General features: G+C 47.5%; 1 protein-coding gene and 1 long non-coding RNA gene across 4 annotated transcripts in view; one reads left to right on the top strand and one right to left on the bottom strand.

Moving 5' to 3' along the window:
* NF1 (neurofibromin 1) overlaps positions 1 to 19820 on the top strand; it is a 75841-nt gene extending 56021 nt beyond the window's left edge. For all 3 annotated transcript variants that reach the window (XM_068210704.1, XM_068210705.1, XM_068210706.1), the window contains 20 exons: positions 143 to 345; positions 617 to 810; positions 1155 to 1295; positions 1525 to 1804; positions 2923 to 3137; positions 3615 to 3676; positions 3806 to 3920; positions 4755 to 4856; positions 5731 to 5871; positions 6207 to 6333; positions 6880 to 7011; positions 7548 to 7683; positions 8457 to 8614; positions 9469 to 9591; positions 10273 to 10400; positions 10870 to 10970; positions 11440 to 11582; positions 11688 to 11734; positions 12332 to 12548; positions 15190 to 19820. In XM_068210704.1, the coding sequence (XP_068066805.1) occupies positions 143 to 345; positions 617 to 810; positions 1155 to 1295; positions 1525 to 1804; positions 2923 to 3137; positions 3615 to 3676; positions 3806 to 3920; positions 4755 to 4856; positions 5731 to 5871; positions 6207 to 6333; positions 6880 to 7011; positions 7548 to 7683; positions 8457 to 8614; positions 9469 to 9591; positions 10273 to 10400; positions 10870 to 10970; positions 11440 to 11582; positions 11688 to 11734; positions 12332 to 12548; positions 15190 to 15332 (2908 nt within the window). In that variant the 3' untranslated portion in view covers positions 15333 to 19820. The remainder of the gene's footprint in view (positions 1 to 142; positions 346 to 616; positions 811 to 1154; positions 1296 to 1524; positions 1805 to 2922; positions 3138 to 3614; positions 3677 to 3805; positions 3921 to 4754; positions 4857 to 5730; positions 5872 to 6206; positions 6334 to 6879; positions 7012 to 7547; positions 7684 to 8456; positions 8615 to 9468; positions 9592 to 10272; positions 10401 to 10869; positions 10971 to 11439; positions 11583 to 11687; positions 11735 to 12331; positions 12549 to 15189) is intronic.
* LOC137485946 (uncharacterized) lies at positions 10683 to 15144 on the bottom strand. The gene is made up of 2 exons (XR_011005509.1): positions 13540 to 15144; positions 10683 to 13036 (listed from the first exon to the last, which is right to left on the bottom strand). It is a non-coding gene; the product is annotated as an uncharacterized lncRNA (long non-coding RNA).
* Positions 19821 to 22849: the final 3029 nt, after the last annotated feature.

The raw sequence follows: 22849 nt of genomic DNA, 5'->3' as shown, positions 1-22849 counted from the left end.
AAATGTTTGGGAATTTAGATGTAATTTCTACTACAAGCAGGATTGAATTGATTTTTGAAATGTCATTACTGTGGTGTGTAACATGTATATGTTCAAAAGTACAAGAAAGCTCTTACAAATCACATTGTTTGCTTTGTTACAGGTCTGCTGCCTATAATCTTCTATGTGCCTTAACCTGTACCTTTAATTTAAAGATTGAGGGCCAGTTACTGGAAACTTCAGGTCTGTGTATTCCTGCCAACAACACACTATTTATTGTATCTATCAGTAAGACTCTTGCAGCAAACGAGCCACACCTCACCTTGGAGTTCTTGGAGGAGTGTATTTCAGGATTTAGCAAATCCAGTAAGTAACTGCAGTGCTGGTTAGTGCCAACCATGAATTTGAAAAGATTCTAATCTCTAGAAAGATTTTAGATCTAGCTTAGTCAACAGAGCTTCCTCATTGGCTCCGTTGCTCTCCTTTTGCCATGCCTTTTTGAAGCTGCTCTGCTGGCCCAGTGTTCTTTGCTCAGCTGGGACAGTAATTATTTTAGGCACTAAAACTGAAAGGAAAAGTGCTGAGGAAGAGTTATTTATGAAGGGAGGCCAGCGTGTGACGAGTGCTGTTGTTGCAGGCATTGAGCTGAAGCACCTGTGCCTGGAGTACATGACCCCCTGGCTGTCCAACCTGGTGCGCTTCTGCAAGCACAACGACGACGCCAAGCGCCAGCGCGTCACCGCCATCCTGGACAAGCTCATCACCATGACCATCAACGAGAAACAGATGTACCCTTCCATTCAGGCCAAGATATGGGGCAGCCTGGGACAGGTACCGCTTCTGCAGAGCTTGTAAACAAGCCTGTGTTTCCTTGCACTTCAAATCAGGTTTCTTCTTACTGGGGTCAGCGTTTTTTAAAGAGTTGTGCTTTAGAGTGGAAAATGAAATAGAAATAGTGCTAAATTACAGTTTCTAGCTCTGAATCGCTGGTAGTAAAACCTAATGGAATTCAGCTTTATGCTTCTAAAATTTACATACAGCTTTTTGCCAAAAGGATAACAAGTCACTAAAATGGATGCTTCAGTTTGTGGTAGTCATGCATCTTCAGCTAATGACATGAATGACTGCTGGTGGTTCACGGTGGAAAAGTTAATCTGACTCTTTTTCTCTGTCAGATAACAGATCTCCTGGATGTAGTGTTGGACAGTTTCATCAAAACCAGTGCCACGGGAGGCTTGGGCTCCATCAAAGCTGAGGTGATGGCAGACACAGCTGTAGCTCTGGCTTCTGGCAATGTCAAACTGGTGTCAAGCAAAGTGAGTTCTCTCTTTGCCTTCATTTCCTCTTATAGAATAATTTCAACTTATTTACTAATGTGACACTGAGATGCTTTCTGGTAACTCAAGACAGGCAACAATGCAAAACCCATGATAAAATATGTTCCAAGCAGTAGAGTAATTTCAGTGTTAAGTGTTGATGGTTTTTACTGAAATTCTGAGCTGTGCTCCCTGTTTGAGTAGAACAAAATGGTTGCTCTCTTTTCAGGTGATTGGGAGGATGTGTAAAATCATTGACAAGACCTGTCTGTCCCCCACGCCCACGCTGGAGCAGCACCTGATGTGGGATGACATTGCCATTCTGGCTCGGTACATGCTCATGCTCTCCTTCAACAACTCCCTGGACGTGGCTGCACATCTCCCCTACCTCTTCCACGTGGTGACTCTGCTGGTGGCCACGGGGCCCCTTTCCCTCAGAGCTTCCACTCACGGGCTCGTCATCAACATCATTCACTCTCTTTGCACTTGTTCACAGCTTCACTTCAGTGGTGAGCTTTTTTGGATTTTCAATGAAGCTGATTGCATCCTTAATTTGTTTAACAAATATTTGAGTTGCCTTTCTCTGCAAACTATTCTGAGAGTTTGAAAATAGTGGGTTGTAGTTCAGCATGAATACAAATCAGAATGAGATTATGATCAACAAGAAATGAGTATGTAATTAAAAAATATCTTACTTAGAGCAGGTGCATAGCATAAATTGTTTGTATAATGGGTTTTAGAAAAAGAGAAGAAAGTACCAGTGATTTTTTGGTAAGGAAAGGAGAAAATACATCTGTGCTGAAACTGGCTCGTGTACATCTTGTGAAGGGTTGCGTAACACGGTAACAAAAATACCAGTTACATAAGGGAATGGTGAAGTTAGTGTTAAAACAGGTATTTTATCTACTGCTGTATTTTAGAAGTCCTAAAATAATTGATATTAGCAATTTGGCACTTCTTAGCCCAGAAGCACAATGTAAAACCAGACTGAATTTTGTGCAGAAGAAAAATTCGAAATGTATGTGATCTTACCTTTTTTTAAGTGTCTGAAATCTCATTTTATGTCTGTGCATATCAGCAGGGAGAGTGGGTGTGCACACACACACACAGGCAGAGGTGTCTGTGTGTGTGTGCTCTGATGCACAGGGGTGCTGAGCCTCCTGCTCACACGGTGGGTTTGAAGTGCACTGAAATCAGCTGAAAGGTCAGAACTGTAAAGATACTCAGTGCCTGAGTAGAGCCATCATTTTCTTCTGCTTTAAGTGTCTTTCTTCATGTGAATGCCAGAGCCAAAAGCAGAGTCTGCTGCAGTTTGAACTTCCAGTTCTGTCGGTATTTCAGAGCAGGAGCACTCTGGGTTTCCATTTTCTGAATCACTGTGAGGAGAACACACAGAGCCACATCTTTAAACAAGTTCCTCTGAAGCAGTCTCTAGAATCCACTCCGCGTGCCTGGTTTCAGCAGTCAGGGTGGGAGAGCAGAACTGCTGGGCCTGACTCGGGGCAATAGCAAAGGGAGCGGTGTCGGAATGGGCACAAGGACCTTGGCTGTTGGTGTCCCTGGGGCAGGAAAATATGAATTTGAATTTCCCTGGTGTGAATCTAATACGTGCAACTTTATTCAACAGAGGAGACCAAGCAAGTTTTAAGGCTGAGCTTGACGGAGTTCTCTCTGCCCAAGTTTTATTTGCTGTTTGGGATTAGCAAAGTGAAGTCAGCGGCGGTGATCGCGTTCCGCTCCAGCTACCGCGACAGGTCCTTCTCGCCCGGCTCCTACGAGCGCGAGACCTTCGCCCTCACCTCGCTGGAGACGGTCACCGAGGCCCTGCTGGAGATCATGGAGGTGCGTGGGGACAGGGCCCTGCTGGAGATCACGGAGGTGGTGGGGACAGGGGTGACTCCTGAGGGACAGGACCCTGCTGGAGATCGTGGAGGTGGTGGGGACAGGGGTGACCCCTAAGGGACAGGGCCCTGCTGGAGATCACGGAGGTGGTGGGGACAGGGGTGACTCCTGAGGGACAGGACCCTGCTGGAGATCGTGGAGGTGGTGGGGACAGGGGTGACCCCTAAGGGACAGGGCCCTGCTGGAGATCGTGGAGGTGGTGGGGACAGGGGTGACTCCTAAGGGACAGGGCCCTGCTGGAGATCACGGAGGTGGTGGGGACAGGGGTGACTCCTAAGGGACAGGCAGCAGGGGCCGGGGATGTGCCTCCTCCCTGCTGGCAGTTAACATCTGATTTCTGAGAGCCAAACTTCTGCACGTTCCCAGTTGTGCATTTTCTCCATGCTACATCTATTCAAACAATCTAATTCTCTTTAGGCTTGCATGAGGGATATTCCAACGTGCAAGTGGCTGGACCAGTGGACTGAACTAGCTCAAAAGTAAGTCATGGGCTTCAAACCCTGAGCCCTCCCTGCCTGTGCAGTTCACCCAGAGTTCTCATCTTTTTGTTGTGCATTTATTTTGTTGTAGATATGCTGTTTAATGCAATGTGCTCTGTTTCTTCACAGGTTTGCATTCCAGTACAACCCCTCCCTGCAGCCAAGAGCACTGGTTGTTTTTGGATGTATAAGTAAACGAGTGTCTCATGGACAAATAAAACAAATAATCCGAATTCTCAGCAAGGTATATGGATCTGTTTCTTTTCCTTTATGACTCATTAAGTAGCTATTTTTAGCTTTAGCTTCCCATCAGATATAGAACTTAGCATAATTTTAGGATAAATGTTTCTTCCAGCATATTCTTGTATAGAACTGATTGGAAATTCACATTCTGTAGGCCAGGCTTCTGAATTTAAATGGATTTGGTGGCTTCTGAATCTAAATGGAATGAGTTCCATCACTGCTGTGACTTCTAGAGTATCAATAGGTTTCAGTATTGAGTTTAAAACTCCTGACACAGGTGGATCCAGCAGTCAGTATTTGGATAAATGAGAAGTTTTCTGTTAAGGCATTTACCAGCATGCACATGATGCATAGCTTCCTTTTTCACTGAAAGGAAGTGAATGACCTCATGTGTTGTAGGTGAATATAGTAAAGGGCTGATTTCTATCAGAAAACGTTGAAGCAGGTGCCTGGCCTGACAGTGATGTTCCATCATTCTAAAGCAGGTTGTGTTCCACAGCAGGTGAACAATGTACTAAATATGTGTCCTTTGAGCATTTCATTAGAGTTTTATAGACATAAACTTTAATGGAATAGTGTCTAAATGATAAAAGAGCTTTTCTACAGCTCTTACAACCCCCTGCAGCCTGACTGTTAGGGTACACATTGTGCAGTCATACATTTATTTCTGCTGTCTAAATCTCCATTTGGAAAAGTTCTTGAGAGTTGGTTTAGAATGAGCTCAGGCTTTGTAAGTAGTTGAGAAAAACAATTATTGTGCGGAGCTTTGATCTTCTTTTTACAAAGCAAAATGTAATTATGGTTGTATTTTTAATTACTCTCTTTTTTCAAAAAGGGACTTGAGAGCTGTTTAAAAGGCCCTGATAATTATAATAGCCAAGTTCTAATAGAAGCCACAGTTATAGCCCTCACCAAGCTGCAGCCTCTTCTTAACAAGGTAAATCACTGGCTTTTTGAATAAACAGAGAATGTATTTTGTAAATCATGATTATGGGTATAATCTCAGAAATACAAGTGAAATGTTGGGGTTTCTGAAGTTCCCACTTCACTGTGATTCGTGCACGGAAGGAGCACATATGGGAAGTGTGGCAGATTGTGGGACCAGTGCAAAGGCTTGAGAAATGCTGGGGAATGTTCTGTTCTGCTTCCCGGAGCGGGGCCCTGGAGCTGGGCAAAGGCTGTGCCCAGGCTGTGCCCGTTCCTTCCACAAGGCTCCAGTGCTGCCTTCAGCTGCGTGTGCTGCTGCCCTGCACGCCAGGGCTGGGGGAATGGCCACGTGTGGGGGGCTGCTCGTTCAGCCAGCCAGGGTCGCTGCCAGGATCCTGCCTCAGAGCGCACCAGGGGCACAGCAGGAACAAAGAGCCGCGTGCAGCTCCCGGTGGTGGATAAAACTTGTTCTGGAACCAGCTCTGCTCAAGGGACCCAGGGTGTGTTGAATGCCAGTTCCGCCTGTGTGTGGTTCTGGTTTTGATGAGGAAGTGCTTGCCCAGTTGTGTGTGCGGAGCTGCAGTCCACGTTCAGATGGAGACCCACAGACCCGTTTCTGGACAGGCTGGTACAGGGCAACGTGGGTCTGACACTGAGCAAGGAAGGGATGGGGGTGAGGAGGAATGGCTTGGAATTCATTTCCTTTCCACTGTTCGCCTGTGAAGTGCATTAACAGGTCCATGTGAGCATCTGTCCCTTGGAATGGATGTGGCTGAGGACAAAACCTGCTGCAAGGGGGACAAACCCTCCCCTCCGTCCTGGTGGTTCTTTCACCTGCAGGAACTGGCTCTAAAGGGCAGTGGTGGCTCTTTCTCTCCCTGCAGGACTCCCCTATGCACAAGGCTCTGTTCTGGGTGGCCATGGCCGTGCTGCAGCTGGATGAGGTGAACCTGTACTCGGCAGGGACAGCCCTGCTGGAGCAGAACCTGCACACCCTGGACAGCCTGCGCGTGTTCAACGACAAGGTGAGCCCACAGCCTGCACTCGTGGCAGCAGTCAGAGCTGACAGAAAAGGGGAAAAAAACCCAGCTTTGTCCTTGTGAACACTTGTCAAGCAACTAAACCTGAATTTGCGTTAGAAATTGTTTCACCTGGGTGATAAAGATGTGGAGAGAAGTTGTCATTACTCTGTTGGAAACTGGAACAGAAATGTACAGATGTGATCTTTGAGACAGTGTTTGATATTTTCCTGTAGCCTCTGAAGGAACTGTTCTGTCAATTAAACAAAAAACCCAACAAACTTGACATGTCCTGAGTAACTTCAACTGAGGTGCTCTTATATTTTGTTTTTGTGGGTCAGAGCCCAGAAGAAGTGTTCATGGAGATCAGGAGACCACTCGAGTGGCACTGCAAGCAGATGGATCATTTTGTTGGGCTAAATTTCAACTCCAACTTTAACTTTGCACTAGTGGGACATCTCCTGAAAGGTAAGAGTGCATACTGCTCTTTGTTTGTTGCTCTTAATTCAGGAATAAAAACAAGTCAAGGGATAAAGGGGCCACACTGGGTGATGGATTTTGAGTTACTGGGATAACAGAGTAGATACAGAATTAAACACTCTTGGATTAAAGGACTTCACCAGATTTCCTTTATACATCTCCTGTGAAGGTCTTTAGTGCTGCTTCTGAAAGTTCTGAACTGTCACAAGGTGCAGAGCTTCATTTGCTGCAGTCTTTTACTTCTTTCTCCAAGAACATCTCTCCCTGTTTGCCTGTGCTCAGGCTCACTGGGATTTTTAGAAGACTGGTGAGATAACAGATATAATGTATGCATAGACATTTGAAATTATGCAGTTTTGAGGGGAGGGGTAGAAAGAATTAGTCTTAAATGTGCCGTTTCTGGTAGCACTGCGCTCTCTTACCCTTGAGATGGAATGTCTGAGAACGTGCTGGAAAATATTTTTAAATGCTTTCAAAATATTAATGCTTCATAAATATGGATTCAGAAGTTAAATACAATCTTTTGTTTCTTAGGGTACAGGCATCCTTCCCCTACCACTGTAGCAAGAACAGTGAGGATTTTGCACACACTCCTTGCTCTGGTTAACAAACACAGGAACTGTGACAAGTTCGAGGTGAACACCCAGAGCGTGGCTTACCTGGCAGGTAATGAACCAAACCTCCTTTCTAGTCTGAGCTGGCTGAAAAGGACTGGATTATTGTGGAATTCCTTCAGGTTCAGGTTGTTAAAATTGTGCCAGCACAAAGAAAACGTGTAACTGGTGGAGAGGAATGTGGTCAGGGTGGGCACATTGGGAAGGCTTTGTTCAGACTGAGGGCTTTGCCAGCAGAGCACGTCCTCTGCAGCTTTGGGACTTCTTCAGGGAGGCTGGAGGTTTCCTGGTGTAAATACTCCAGTATAAGCCTGACAGCCTTCAAGTTTCCAATGGTCTGGACATAGAAATTGTGACCATGTGAGGGCAAATTTGTAAATCTTGTCATTGTGACTGGATGGGAAACAGAACCCTTTTTAAATGACCTGCTTTTAATCTGTACGTTTCCTAAGGTGTAGCTGCAGCTCAGTGGTGTTGATGTAAATGTACATTGATGCATGTAAGAAATGCAGATGGATGGAATTGTTTCATTGTTCACTGTTCCTGCTGTGGAAAGCTTCCCTTGCCTTGCCTTTGCTGTCTCTGCAGCCCTGCTGACGGTGTCGGAGGAGGTGCGGAGCCGCTGCAGCCTCAAGCACAGGAAGTCTCTCTTGCTGACAGACGTTTCAATGGAAAACGTTCCCATGGATACATACCCCATCCATCACAGTGACACTAGCTATAGGTTGGTGGTCTCACTTTTAGATGAGTTACCCACATGGCAAAGCCTGGTTCCTTTAGTGAGTGAGCAGTGCTGTGCTGAGAACTGAGCCCCGCTGGTAGCACTGAGTCCGTGGGCTGTGGTGGCTCCTGAGCAATTTGCTCCTTACACTGGGATCAGGAGTCAGAGAAATTTGGATGTGCAATTCATACAGATTCAATTTTCAGAGCTTAACTGCTCTGGAGGCTGTTGAACCTTTTGCTAAAATCTTTCTACAAGACCTGATTTAATCTCATTTATATTTTAGAAGAACATTTTGTTTGTCCTTTTAAGAGCTCCAGTGCATGGAGCTGTCTGTGCCACTGGGAAGCCTTGACACCTTGTTGCAGCCTGTGTGCAGCCAGAGAGATCAGCCAGGAAATCAACTGGAAGTGCCAAGGAGAGCCTGTGTCCTCAACAGGGAGCACTTCACTCATGATCTCACTTTTTAGCATTGAGATTGGAGTAGCTGATTGCTAAAATATATTTCATCTTGCCCCATAGGCTGATTTGCTTGTGTTTTTTTCATTGCGTTATTTTTTTATCCCTTCAGCATCACATTCACATCAGATTGTTTGTTTTCAGTAGTTGAGACATCGTTGCAAGCAAAGCAATTACTATTTGTTATTATGTGTTTTGGGGAAATTAGGCAGGTAGGAAAGATGGGTTTAAGAATGGATAGTTTGACTGCTTGAAAATCCTCTGCCTAAATAGCACAGATTTAAGATTTTTTTAATTTAATTTCTCTGCACTTTCAGGACACTAAAGGAACACCAGCCCTGGTCATCCCCCAAGGGGTCAGACAGACACCTGGCTGCCAGTTACCCAACAGTGGGACAGATCAGCCCTCGCACCCGGAAATCCATGAGCTTGGACATGGGGCAGCCTTCACAAGCCAACACTAAAAAGCTTCTAGGTTATTAACATAACTAATTTATTGATCTGTCTACAGAATACCCCGGGAAGCGTTACTGGAGAAAAATTGGTTTTGTATTAGTTCTGGCTTTAAGGGCTTATTCCTGATGAAGAGGAATAAATGCAGTTTCTGCAAAATGCAAATTTCAGGGCACTGGACAGTTAAAGAGGACTCAGTTCTTTTGGTAACAAAGGGGGGGAGCGAAAGCAATGCTCAAAATGTGCATGTTGAAGTGGAGAAAAAAAAAGATATTCCAGATCCCGAAGGTGCCTAGTGCCAGTGTTGTGCTCCCAGCCCTTTCCAGCAAACCCAGGAAGTGGATTTTTAGCTTCTCCACTGAGTGCTCTGGTTGAGGCTGGAGGAGACGGTCCCAGAACATGGTAGATGTGTGTAAACAATCTGATTTGTACTTACGGCTTCTCAGTGCATCATGTTGACAACAAACTCGTGTATCAGAGGAACAAGCTGAGTTGCTTTGCAGAACTTGTGGAAGCCCTTTGGCATTACACAGGTGGAAGAACAGGGGCATTTCCTTCATTCCAGCCCTTTCCTGCTTCCTTCTCAGTAACCACGTCCTGGCATGTGTATTCTGTGTGGGGGCCAGGAGTCCATGGCATGCCCCTCTGACTAATTGCATGCTCCCTCCTGTGTATTGTGAAGCACTCTGGAAGCTGTGATGGAGAGCGGCATGGTGTGATCGTATTTTCTGTCCCATCCCTGAAAATGGTGAAAAGGTCCACAGATTCCTGTCAACACGTGGTAGATAGGGGAGTAGCTTGGCCAGAAAATCAGAAAAAAAGTTAGAATATGGATTTAGGTTTAATGTTTTTAATTGCTTGATAAATTGTTTTTAGGTACAAGGAAAAGTTTTGACCATTTGATATCGGACACAAAGGCTCCTAAAAGGCAAGACATGGAATCTGGAATCACAACGCCTCCCAAAATGAGGAGAGTAGCCGAAAATGATTATGAAATGGGTGAGACACAGGACTAACATTTTAAGAATAATACTAATTATAAACGCTTTGTATATCTATACAAAGGACTATTTCTAAATTCAGTGTTTACTTACCAAGGTTACTCCAAGGTAAGGGAGAAGCACCTTTCTTAGCAATGGCTTCTGCAGGGTGCAGCCTTCCTATCTCTGGCAGCTGCACTGGTGCTGCTGAGTTTACAGATGCAGAATCAGGGGCAGCTCTAAAGGACTGCATATAGGAGTACAATGAAATAAATAGCATTTGGCCTTCTATAAGTTAATAAGCCCCAGCTGCAAATTCCTGCAGGTGATGGAACGTGAGCTGATGCCTGGAATGCCTCTCTTCATCTTCTCCCCCATCTGCTTCCTGTGCCCTCACCCCCAATTGCAATGCAAGACCAGGGTTCTTCTCTTGTATCTGCCTGACCCTAAATTTGGTACTTACACCCCTGGGCCTGTATTTCACCGAAGAGGAAATTGGGGTTTTTGTTTACCATCTGATAACACATCCCATGTAGTGGTCCAGTGCTGCCGCACTACAGCGCAGTCGTTGCTTTGACCTTTGTGACGAGGCCGGTGAACTCTGAGGTTTGCACATGACTGACTCCGGTGTGCAGAACCTGATTCTGTCTTGCTTTGGGTTTATTTTGCTCTGGATGAGTTGCTCTTTTTTATCTGGCAGAAACCCAGAGAATATCACCGCAGCAACACCCGCACCTCCGGAAAGTTTCCGTTTCCGAGTCAAATGTCCTCCTGGATGAAGAAGTTCTGACTGACCCAAAAATTCAAGCACTGCTGCTTACAGTTCTTGTAAGCTTTCTTCTGTGTGTTCTCTGCTATTTTCTGATGTCCTTTTATCTCCCAGCAAAACAAACATGCTCCTTGGAGTTTTTCCTGGCTGAGTTTATGACAAACTGTTTTGTATAATAAAAGGTTATCAATACGTTATAGTTTAAAAGAAACTAGCGTTATTGGAATCCTAGGATAATTCAGTTATAAGTCATTAACTAATAATAGAGGTGGAGTGTGATAGCACTTTCTTCAGCTGTACCCCTGTAGTTCCCACTCCAGCTACGATTCAGAAAGACTCAGTTGTGTAAAAAACTGATGAGATACATTTATTGGCAAAAAACAAATTGTTGCCAACCAGTTCTGTTGTTTCTCAACAGAGACATAAAATCAATCTTTTCTAACACTGCTTTCTGGTAGTCAGAAATCTTGAACCCTTTAGGCAAAGGCTGTAACCACCCAGGTGCACTAATGGCTCCTTCCCTGCCAGGCCACGCTGGTGAAATACACCACAGACGAGTTCGACCAGCGCATCCTCTACGAGTATTTAGCAGAAGCCAGCGTTGTCTTCCCAAAGGTCTTTCCTGTTGTGTGAGTACCTGAAGTTCTGGTTTCAATAACTCTGTACCTGGCTTTTCTTTAGAGGTCTCTGCTCCAGGACAAGCATCTACAAGGCACTTGGTTTTGTGGAGGTTATAGGCTGCAGTCTGTCCATGCTGGTTGATTTTAACTTGTGCCCCAGGGGTTTCAAATCTGATTTAAAGCCTAGTGCAGGTGTTCAGGTGTTCTTTGGGTGTTTCTTTAGACACCTGCTGTAGTTTTGCTGGAGTGAATATGTGTAAAGGAAACCCAGTTGTCACAAATTAAGGTGAGCAGGTGTTCACAAACTGACCTGAGCACATCATTAGAGTCCTCATGGAACAGAGTTGGGAATTGTGTTCTGAAATCACTGCAGGGGGAGGGAAAATCCCAGTTGAACTGCTGGTTGCTAAAGTCAGTTGGGAACTGCAGGTTTATTTTATTTAATGACCAAAAACTAAGCCACTTTTCCTTTATTCAGGCATAACTTATTGGATTCCAAGATCAATACCCTTTTATCGCTGTGCCAGGATCCAAACTTGTTGAATCCAATTCATGGGATTGTGCAGAGTGTTGTCTACCATGAGGAGTCTCCACCCCAATACCAAACGTCCTATTTACAGAGTAAATATTTTTCCTTTTTTTAAAAAATGTGCTGTACTGGGAGCACTCTGTTCTGTGTCAGGTGAGAGCTGGGCTTTCATGGTGGTGTTCCATTTGTTGTTGCAGGTTTTGGATTTAATGGGCTGTGGAGGTTTGCTGGCCCCTTCTCCAAGGTAAGAGCTCGGGTCGGGGCTGTTTGGCCTTTCTGGGCACGTTGGTGCTGCAGCAAAGATGCTCCTAAGGAGCATCAGGGGCACCACCAGGGCCAAAACCAGCCCTGGGCCTGCAGCAGGTGCTGTGATAGATAAGTTATCAAAGTGGAGTAAAAGCAGCCAGGTGTGTGAGTGCAGCTTTTCCTGCCCCCAGGGTCAGTTCATTACATGTATCTGACAGGGTAGGGGGTTAATTTGAAAAGAGTGATGATTCCACGAGGCTAAATTTTCTGTTGGAGCAGAGCCAGTGGAGCACTGCCTGTGTGTCCAACCATCCCAAGGGAGGTGGCCCAGGTGTGGGGCTGGGGCAGGGGCTCTGCAGCCCCTTTTCCTGCCCCTGGGCTCCCACACACTGAGATCACACTGACACCTGATCTGCAGTGTGTTCATTTAGATTGGTCTGGACAAGGCCACAAATAGGTTTTTACAGATACATAAAATACTCTTGAAAATTTGCAGGCAAAACAGTGGGACTTGAGCGTGAACTCTGGAGCGAAGCTCAAACTGACAGGAAAGTGCCAAGGAAAGAACAATCTTTTTTTCCCCCATCTCCCACAGCAAACCCAAATCCCAGACTATGCTGAGCTCATAGTGAAGTTCCTTGATGCCTTGATTGACACGTATTTGCCTGGAATTGATGAGGAAACCAGTGAAGAATCTCTCCTGACCCCCACCTCTCCGTATCCTCCAGCGGTGCAGAGCCAGCTCAGCATCACTGCAAACCTCAACCTCTCCAACTCCATGACCTCACTTGCCACTTCCCAGCACTCCCCAGGTCAGTGCCTGTTCTGGTACCATCTGGGTGGGGGAAATGGGGGAATTTCCTGGTTTAGGAGCCTCGTTGGCTCTTTGGATGTGTTTATGTGTCAAACATTGGTGCATTGTGGAGTCAAATGAATATGAAATTGTTCCTGAGCTGTTACCCCGTTGATTCAGATCCTGGATTTTATCCAGCACAAAAATTGTCTCCCAGGTCACTCCATGAGAAGGGAAGAGAACTAAGGGCATCAGAACAGCAGCACCTGTATGTGGAACATGTGCCCTGCAGGGGATCCCTGGCTCACAGGCACTGGGATGGTTTGTTCGGGGTGCAGGAGCAGCAGGAGTAAGGCAGGGCTGTTGGAATGGTTCGAGAACAGGGCTTTCTTACCTTGCTGTCAGTGTGGAAGGACATTCTGGGCAGCATCTTTCCCTTTGGAACACAGCATCGGTGGCAGCTCCAGCAGTTCGTTTCCAAGGATGAGGTGATGGTGCAGGATTGGGCTCTTTGCAAGGGAAAGAAGCATTTTGCTCTGTAAATGTCCTCCTTCCTTCTGCCCCACTTTCCATTCCCTCTTCCTTTACAAGCTGAGAGGAAGGAATTAATCCAGCTTGTCAGACATTCCTTCCAAGTGCTGTGCAAACAGATGGCTTTTGTCAAAGGCTGGTTAAGGGTCTCCACAAACAGAGTTGGGAACTAGGGAACTCGTTCAGGTTAATAGCGAGTCTGAAACAACACACTGCTGGCACTCTGAGCACTGTTTGCTTGGAAATTAAATTTAAAACACCAGTGTGAAGGCCACGTGTTCAGCAGCACTCAGTTAAATGAAACATTTTCAGCCAAGTGAGTTTTTTTATTATGGCTGCTAATACTAAGTTGCAGATACATGAAAAATTCATTTCTTGCATCTGGAAACAACTATGCAGGAACATTGTTTATAAATGTTTTGTCTGTCACCATCTCTGTTCCTTTCCCTCCCCTTCCCTGTCTCATGGACATTATTCACTTACGTTTATTTCTTTCATTCTGTGTCTGTGAAGCTTCTCTGCCTTGCTCTAAGTCTGCAGTTTTCATGCAGCTGCCTCATCCAGGTACTTTCTTCTTTCATCATATTTGCACGAAATGCTGCTTGAGCTGCGTTAGGGCCGGGCTGTGGCATGAGGAGCAGTTTCTGACACGGGAATGGCTTCAGCAAGTGCTAAGCTGGTGCATTTCTTGGGGGATGCCAATAATACCTGGTGGTAGAGCAGACAAAGTCACCCACAGCCTTGAGAATAAATCTGGTAACAAGATGAATGCTTAATATGGAAATCACTCTGCTGCACGTGTGAAGCTAAAATGAAGTGTTTGGTGTGAGCTCTTTAGGTTCACCAGGACTCAGCTCTGACTGCAGGGACACACGGGCAAAGAGACACGAGTTTGGACTAAACTGCAGCAGACAGTGGGGCAGTAAATCAGGAGCTGCACACTTCCGCATTTCTGCTTTGTGTGGAGAAGTAAGAGAAAGCTGCAGAAGAGGGTTTTTTTGCTCATGCCCCTCATGTCCTCAGCATAGTTTGGGAGTTTTGTGCCGCCACTCACACAAGGAGAGGAAGGTGCAGCCTCTGGCTGGAGCCCTCACATTGTCCCTGTGCTGAGTGTGGAGGGTGTTCTTTGTTCTCACTAATGCCAACCCCAGTGAATTTCTTGCACCTGATTGTGGATATGTCACTTACAATAACAGAACTTTGTTCTAACTTTTCTATTTGCTGTCAGACATCCTAATTTTTGCTGCTGACTGTAGTTGTATCCTCTTGCGTAAAACCACCCGTGCTGCTCTTCATTGCTGGTGCTGCACCTGTCCCATGGGTGCAAGGTGTTGGTGAGCACTCACCAGACAGACTCAGTGTGGCAGCCACGTGGAGAGGCTGCTGCAGGGGTTAACTCACAGCAACAATTGCTCAGGAGCACGTCTGCACTAGGCCCAGCTCTGGGCTGTTGGGTCTGCAGTGACAGTGCCCGAAGCCACCGCTGAGGGCTCTAACGCCAGGCATTGGGTGGTGGTGTCGTGCCAGCGTGGGCTCTTCACTAAAGCACTTGAGTTTTGTGGTTTGTTTGATGGGAGACTTTTAGCAAAGCATAACAGTTTTGCTCTGCAGGACAAGCTTCTCAGAAGGGTCTAAGTTCGTGGGCACAAACCTGTCTGGAGCCATTCTCATCCTGACCCCCACAAGCTTCTTCCTGCCACTGGTGGGGCTGAACTCAGCACAATTCTCATGAAGAGTCCCGACCTCAGTTTCTCTGTGTCCTGTCCCTCTGCCTGTGTCCTGTCAAGACCCTCCTTAGGAAACGGTTTCTTTACTCATTAAGAGTCAGTTTGGTCGTTTGTTTTGCGTTTTCCTCCTTCCTTCACTTAAGCAGGCTTGTTTCCAGCAGGACAGCCAGGTTTCCTTGGTTTTACTCTCCCTTTGCCCTCTGCCGGCCCCACAGGCTGGAGGGCAGGAGCGAGCGGCTCTGCAGCCCTTACCTGCCACAAATGGCATTTGATTCTTTCTAAACTCTTCCCGGGGGTGGCGGGCGGAGCTCGGCGGGTCGGGCCTTCATGGGGATCCCCACGGCGGAGCGGGCCGGGCGGCTCGGGGCAGCGGGGCTCAGCGCAGCGCTTGTGTCTCCGCAGGGATCGACAAGGAGAACGTGGAGCTCTCGCCCACCGCCGGCCACGCCAACAGCGGGAGGATGCGCCACGGCTCCGCCAGCCAAGTGCAGAAGCAGCGAAGCGCCGGCAGCTTCAAGCGTCACAGCATCAAAAAGATCGTGTGATTGTGGCTTTTTAATTTTATTTTTTATTTTTGGACCTGACTGACGCGCGCGGCCCCTCGCGGAGGGCCCTCCACCGGGTGTGATGCTGCACTTGACCTGTACAGTTCCCATCCCGTCAGTCAGCCTTGCCAGATGATCAACTCCTGACCCACTGCCTGAGTTAACGCCTTCATTGCCCCGTGCTCGGTTCCAGCCGGTGTTCAGAACCACGCGTGTGCCCCGGGGGAGGTTGGAGTTCTGTAGCGCTGCAGAGCCGCGTCCTGTTCGAATCCAAAGCCATTCCCCAGCCCCGCCGTGTCTGCTCTGGCCTCAGGTGTTCCTGCTAAGGGAAGCGTTGATCCTTAACCCTGTTTGCACGCCTCAAGGTAGTAGTGGCTTCCTGAGCCGGGGAAGTTTCTCTAGCCCTGGTTTTAATCCAAACCTATAAGATTTTAGCTGTATACTTTTTTTTTTACCACACTGAGAATTTCTTGATAGCTGCAGTACAAGGAGCTTAACAGAAGTGGTGGATTAGGTTAAATTTCAGGTAATTAGCAATAAAGGGGAGAGGAAAAGGAGGCTGCAGGAGTCCCTCATTCCCCAGACCAAGCTTCACACAGTTGGACTGTACATGGACCAGACTGGACAAACTGGCTTTTTTTTTGGTTTTTTTTTTTTTTTTGGCTGTACTTTATCTTCCCTGAGGAAGTTGTACAGGGGAAAATCCCTGAGAACTGAGCCTTGAGCTGTCATTGTAGCACCTGCTTTAGTTCTGCCCTTCCCAACAATGCGCACCTTCAAGAGCTCCTGGCAGAATATCCAGTGGGGAATGGAGGGAAAATGGGATGGGTTCCTTCCCGGCTCTGGGGGATAGTGTGTGGTAAAGCTGCCCCTGTGCTGCCCGAGCACGGACAGAAAGAGCCACGTCTGCTCAAGGTACATGAATTGAAATTAACTGACACTGTGTCCAATCCCAGGGACGTCTGGCGGTGGCGCAGTCCCCTCCTGGGGGTGGGTTCAGGGGTCCTGCGGGGCTTACACAAACCTGAGGCTGCCATCGCTGTCAGGGCTGCGGGTGGCAGTCAGGCACCGGCTGGGATGGGCAGTGCCGCTGGCTGGCGAGGGAGGAGCGGGTGCCGTGCGGCCGCGGGTCCCGGTGCTGGTCCCGCTGTGGGTGCCAGTGCCCCGCGGGCACGTGCGGGGTGTCTGAGTCGGGGCGAGCTGGAGCTGGCAGGGGCTGTGTCCCTGGGGGCTCACACAGATCCGCTTCCCAGTTTCAGATCCCTCTGCTGTGGTAGGAATTAACAATCCTTCAGTGGCTTTAAAGGAAAAAAAAAAGTATATCCATTAGGTAAAAGCCAGTCCTCCAGTGCAATCGTTATGGCTTTCAGGAAATCAAACTCCACAGCTAAATTATTAGAGAATGGTACAATTAAGGGTTCCAGTTTATTGCTATAGCACATCATTCCCATGTATCCACACAGTAACAATGTAACATTTATGTAAATAAAAATACCTTTATTGTATTGATTCATAAAATAACAATTTCTTTAATTTGTTTACAGTCCTGGAAAAACTATGAACACAAACTTCATATGCAAGTAGTTTGCCAAAAGAAGAGGAAAACTTAGAATTAGCAGTCATGGAATAAACAGGCTAGAAGGATGAACTGGTGCAATTAACCAAATCCCCTCACTCGGGTGGTGCAGGCGCCAGGGCAGGAACGTGGTCACTGGTGACACAGAGTGGGTCTAAGCAGGGCCGTGAGGCTGAGCTGGGCTCAGGGACAGAGCAGGGGCTCAAGCCTTGGGTTTGGGGTCCCCAGGGTAGAAGAAACCATTGTCATCTCACAACTCGGATTGTGAGGAGCCACCCCTGGTGTCACTGGGGTTTGCACTGGGTTGTGCCCAGTCGAGCTGGTTCCAGCCCTTCCCGTTTTGCTGAGGACGAGGAATTGTAGAAGCCTGAGGATTTGTGTGTAGGAGGAAAACAATCTCTTGTAAAGGTGGTGTGCTGTTTTCAGTTGTTTCTCATATGAGCAGGTCTCCTGCAAACAGGAACAGTAATTCCAGAGGAACTACCTGACTGATTCTGTTTGAGCAGAGAGCAGGCCCTTCACTGTTCTGCATCGCCCATGTCAGAAGTGTCCCTCCATCAGAACTGCTGTGTTCCCTGCAGCACAGGGCTGTGGGAGCAGAGGGGACAGGGATGAAAGTCACCTTCTCTGTGAGAACTACTCCAGGCCCTCAGTCCCAGCTGAAAAAAACGGTCTCTTCATAAAGTCAGTGAACAAAACTGAATTTCCTCTTTCCTGGAAGGAACTGGTTGGAGTTTTCCCTGTATGAGAGGTTTGGCGAGAGGGCCTGGAGGTATCAGACACCTGTGTCAGGTAACGGGTGAATTGGGGTGTAAGGACTGCTGATGGCCAAGGTTTAATTTGGGATCGTGTGTGCCCTGATAGACAGGAACGTTGTCTCTTAGTACTGGTGCTTGGGAAGCTTGTGCTTGGCTCCCAGGGAACCATGGCCTTTGTGTAATGATTAAACTCCCATCAGTAATTAGTTGTTGAGTGCCTTACTGTCACTACATCGCTCTCCTGCTCCCTCCAGCAGCCGCTGCTGGGATTTGCCTCTTTCTTTCTCACAGCCTCGTTCCTTTGTTCTTTCCCTGTTTGAGCACTCTCCGTCCCATTCCATCCCTGGGAGCTCTGCTCCCATCCCGGGCTGCTCCATCCTTTCTCCACCTGCTGCTCTGTTCTCTGGTGACCAGCAGGTTGTTGCTGGTGACAGTGTGGGTGTGAGCCCTGACCTGACACGCAGGAGCCCCATCCCAGAGTCCCCAGTGCCACTGCGCTCCGGGCAACCCGCGGGCCACTGGCAGCGGCTGCTGCTCCAGGCTCTGCTGCTCCAGGCTCTGCTGAAAGGCTGGAGCTGCAGCCCCAGAGTCCCTGTGCTCTGACACGAAACTTAAAATTCAGAAAAATCCGATTGGAACCCGTGGACCATGTAACACCCTCCCAGGGAGCGTGTGTGACCCCCTGGCTCAGAGCCCGTTCCCTGCCCCACACTGACCACAGCTCAGTACTGTAAAGACAATTAACATTCTGTTTGTGTTTGTATTTTCCCTGACTTAAAGATAACTCAGTAGTATTTGAATAGTGCATAACCTACCTGTAATGATGTTTCTGCTTTACCGTGCATGAGGTTTCCCAGGACAGGGAACATTTCACTGAGTCTCGTGGGCTGAGCCCCCGGTGCGTGCCGGGGCTGGCTCTGACCCGGGCTGTAGGTTTTAGGGCTTTTTCTGTTTCATTTTAAGGTTAATTTTTTCCGAAGTCACAAAGCACGTCCTATTGTTATGCAACAAACCACAGACAGTCACTCAGAGTGTTGGTCCCACCTTTTTTTTTTATGCAGTATATTCACCTGTAAATAGTTTTTGTGTAAAATTTGACAGAAAAGTATATTTACTACACTGTAAATACATGTGACAATATATTGTATTATTTTGCTTTTTTTGTAAAGCAGTTAGTTGCTGTATATGTATAACATACAAATTTGATTATTCTAGTGTTAGTAACTGTTAACTACTCCTCCTCCCTCCTGCTGGTGCATTCCGTCATTTAAACCAGAAGCTGTGTCCGACACACTCACCCTGTGTATGATCTCACTGCTTCCATCCGGCCTCGGCTTCCCAAGGGTTTCTGTGATCCCAGTCCTGGTCGTGCTGTCAAACCCAGGGTGTGAGCCCGGAGAGCCCGCTGGCCCCAGCCACGGGCCGGTGGGAGCTGTGGGTCAGAATGGTGGAAACCTGGTTTCAGATAATTACTGTTCACCCCATTCTCCCCTCATGTATGTACTTCCCCCCCTTTTTTTTTGAAGTAAAATGTAAATTCAACCTGCTCCCAGTTGTTCGAAGGTCATTCCGGGGGCTGCAGGGTGAAGGTGGTGGACGCTGATGTCCTCTCTCTGTTGGAACAAGTCTGGGTGGGTTCTTTGGGGCTGAACCGAGGGATCCAGCCCAGTTACAGAGCCCAACACCCCACTTTTTCTGGGGAAAATTAAGATTCCAGTTAAAATCCAGTGTCTGGGGTTTGTCTTCCCAGACTGGTGCTGCTCTGGGTGTGGGATCCTGCACAGATCTGAGATTGCCTGCGGTGACTGAGGAAGAAGAAAGCCCATTGTCACGAATTTCATGTCACTTCAATAAGATTATCATAACTGAATAATAAATCAGAATATTTCTTTTTAAAATGTAAATTTAATATTGTAATAAAACAGCTGCTTGGTCTTTGAAGAACAATTCAGTATAATTTGTCTATTTGAGCTTTTTTTGCCTAGAAGCTTGAGGTTTCAGCTGTCAGGCAACCTCTCTGACAAATGATTAATCACATCTATTTTTCTTTTAGGGGGATACATTATTTCCCCATTAAGAGTGTATAAGTACTTATATTCTGACTTTGTGAATCGTAAAAGGATGTAAAGACACATTAAAGTGTGACTGCATTGACTTCTTCTGAGACATCTTATTGTTCCTGCACGCTGAACAGACAGACCTGCAGACACCTGGGCAGGTGATTCCTGTTGTGCTCTTGGTGCCAGCTGGGGCTGCATGAGTGGGAGAGCAGCAGTGTGTGAACTGTTAAACTTCATTTTCTTTACTTGAGAGGAAATGTTCCTTAGTTCTGAGTTGGACCTGGAGTGGGATCCAGGCAGGAGCCAGCTCCTGAGCAGCACCTGCTCAATCACTGCTGTCAAAAACATTCCTAAAGTTCCTCTTTTAACAGTGGAGCCTCCCGGCTACTTGAGATCACAAATACACTGTAGCCACAGGGAAGGAATGAAAGGAGAGTTTTATTTTAGTTATGGATGCAGTTGGAAAAACTGTATTTAGGGGAAAATTGCACTGTTGGAGCAGGCAATTCTGTCTAAGGAAATAGCTTCAAAATCCCTGCCCAGCTGATGCTGCTGAAATATTTTACAAAGGAAAATAATAAAGTAAAAATGCAGAACTTGGGGAATGAATTCTGTTCTGGAGCTAAAACCTGCACAAGGAGGAAAAGAAAATTGTTCATGGCTGAGCCCAGGACGGCTCAGAGCTGTTGGTGAAGGTGCCCCAGCACTGCCCCAGGTGAGATACGTGTTCCCTTAGGTCCTCTCCCAGCACTTGGTCACTTAAGCCATTACCAAACGTGTTTTATGTGTCTGTCCTCTCCTTAGGCCCCTCTAAGGACAGGGCACAGAAGAGCTGAACTCAGACAGCTCTAACGTCACGGATGAGCCACCTGTGTCACAGAACTGCCAAAGCCAACCTCCTGCAGCTGTGCAGTGCTGGGTCCCTCTCAGAGCAGGGAAGTGCCTGTCCCACTACCCCAGTTAGGATTTTCAGCTGTGAATCCTTGGTGCCTTGCAACAGGGGCTCTTCAGTTGGCTGCTCCTCTGGTTAGCAAGCTCTCAAATGAGAATCACTCCCAGGATTGTGTGGGTGGAAAGGCTACAAAAACAACTCTCATGATGTGACTTGTTCAAATAAGTATGGGTTTGTTCTTCAAAGGAATCAAAAAACCCTCTGACAGCTGGATCTTTTGGGATATTTAAATAACAGTGCTATAAATAGCCAGGAGTAACTATATGCTCAAGAAAATCCCCCTGAACTATTAAACAGTATTTTTTTTCTCATCGCATACTGTCCTTCAGACAAACTGGAAATATCTGTTCTGCTGCTTCCACCCCCAGTTAGGTACTGGGAGAGCAAGGTCTGCCCAGGAGAGCTGGCTGTGCAGCAAGACACAGTGCAAATGCTGAAGAGCTGCTCATCCAGCCCTCCTCCTCCTCCTCGGGCTGTGAGGACACGGGGGAATGAAACCACAAGAGGTTTCAGCAGTTCTGGTCCCCGTGAGTCTGACACAGGCTCTGATTGTGACCTTGACAAATCCCTGAATGTTTGACCAATTCCAGCACTGTAAATGCTGGAATTGCCCAACGCTAACAGCCAAGGGCGGCTGTCGGTTGGGAATTCTTAACGGACAAACTTCTGAGATCCTCAGATTAGGGACATCAAAAGGGCAAAGTCTCAACACCAATGGATTTTTCCACTTCATGTGTGACACAATTTATAGTTTTTAAGTGGGTATTTAGTATTAATTCCCGACTGCTCTGAACAAAAAGATAGAAGCAAATCAGGAACTTTTCATAGAAAAATACTTAGACAAATCAGTGATTTAGGAAGGACAATCCTGCTCATGACTGTGGTTTCTCCAAGTTACTCATTTACACTCTCACAGACCAACCGCCTGCTGCAGGCACGTGTCAATAAGCAAGGGGCAGGTTTGACTTCAGCCAGCCTGGTCAGCAGCATTGAACTCCCCCTGTGCCTGCAGGTTTGTGCAGCCTTAGCTGGTGCAGAGCGTGCTGCTCTCAGCCAGGTGAGCTCTGGGAACAGCAGCGGCTCTGCAGGATGAGCCCAGGGTGCTGCAAAGGGAGGAGGCTGACGGGGGTGACTGCCAGATGAACAGGAAGCTCAGGCTTTCAAGCTGCAAGGAGGCTTGAAGTGCTTTCCTGCACTGCTGCAGCCACCACCGGATACCCCCAGGAACGGCTCTGGTTTATAACTCACTCTAGCTCGGCTGCTCCCCGTTCCTGCCCCAAAGCATGAACCAGCTCTCCTTGGCCTACTGCTTCCCTCTGACTTTGCTGCTGAAGTTCCAAAAGATGAAAAAGCAGCTGAAGTTGTTCCACTGGGAAATCCCGAGCCACTTGTCCCCACAAAGACAGGTCCAGTGACAAACGCAGAGCAGTCTCCTCAGAAGCCCTGAAGCAGCACAGCATCCTGTGCCTCCTGACCCACCTGGCTGCACGGGAAGGAGCAGCGCCCACACCTGCCTCCTGCCACTCCGTGTGCTTCCACACAACCCCGCTGGATTATCTGGAGAGGACACATCACTCCCAAACAACTCTTCCCACGCAGACCCAGGGTGGATGCCAAACCCCTCCGGGTGTCACAGGAACACAGAATTTCCAGTGATGCCCCACAAAGGTCAGCACAGACTCTTCCCAAGACCTGGCTGCCGCTTGGGCTGCTCCTGCCACACCCTGAGACCTTTCCCTCTCTCACCAGCCTTCTCTGGAAATTCCCAACCACTTTAGAAGAGCATCGATGATTTCCCAGTCTCCTCCAAGTGCCCTGCCCAGAGCTGTCCAGGAACCAGGTGTCACACAGCCCACTGAGCGTGGCAGTGCCAGCACTGACCAGCCATGCTTCTCTACTGTGTATCCCCCAACACCTCAGAGCTTCCTTGGGTCAGAGAAATCAGTTACACACTGGATCTTCTGCAAAGATGCCAAAAGCCCTGGGGGGAAATGTCACAAGTCTTACACAATAACATGAAAAGTCTCTATTAATTCCAACTCGGTGCTGCTGCAGCTGAGCAATAACTTTGCCTGAACATAGATTTGCATTTCTCATTCTAGTTCAGCCTTGCAGTTCCAATCCATTGCTGTAGCTTCTGGCTAATATTTGCTTGCTAATGTGTCACCAGC

Source organism: Anomalospiza imberbis, chromosome 20 (genome assembly GCF_031753505.1).
Source record: "Anomalospiza imberbis isolate Cuckoo-Finch-1a 21T00152 chromosome 20, ASM3175350v1, whole genome shotgun sequence".
NCBI classification, from domain to species: domain Eukaryota; kingdom Metazoa; phylum Chordata; class Aves; order Passeriformes; family Viduidae; genus Anomalospiza; species Anomalospiza imberbis.
This window is presented reverse-complemented; position numbering and strand designations above follow the sequence as displayed.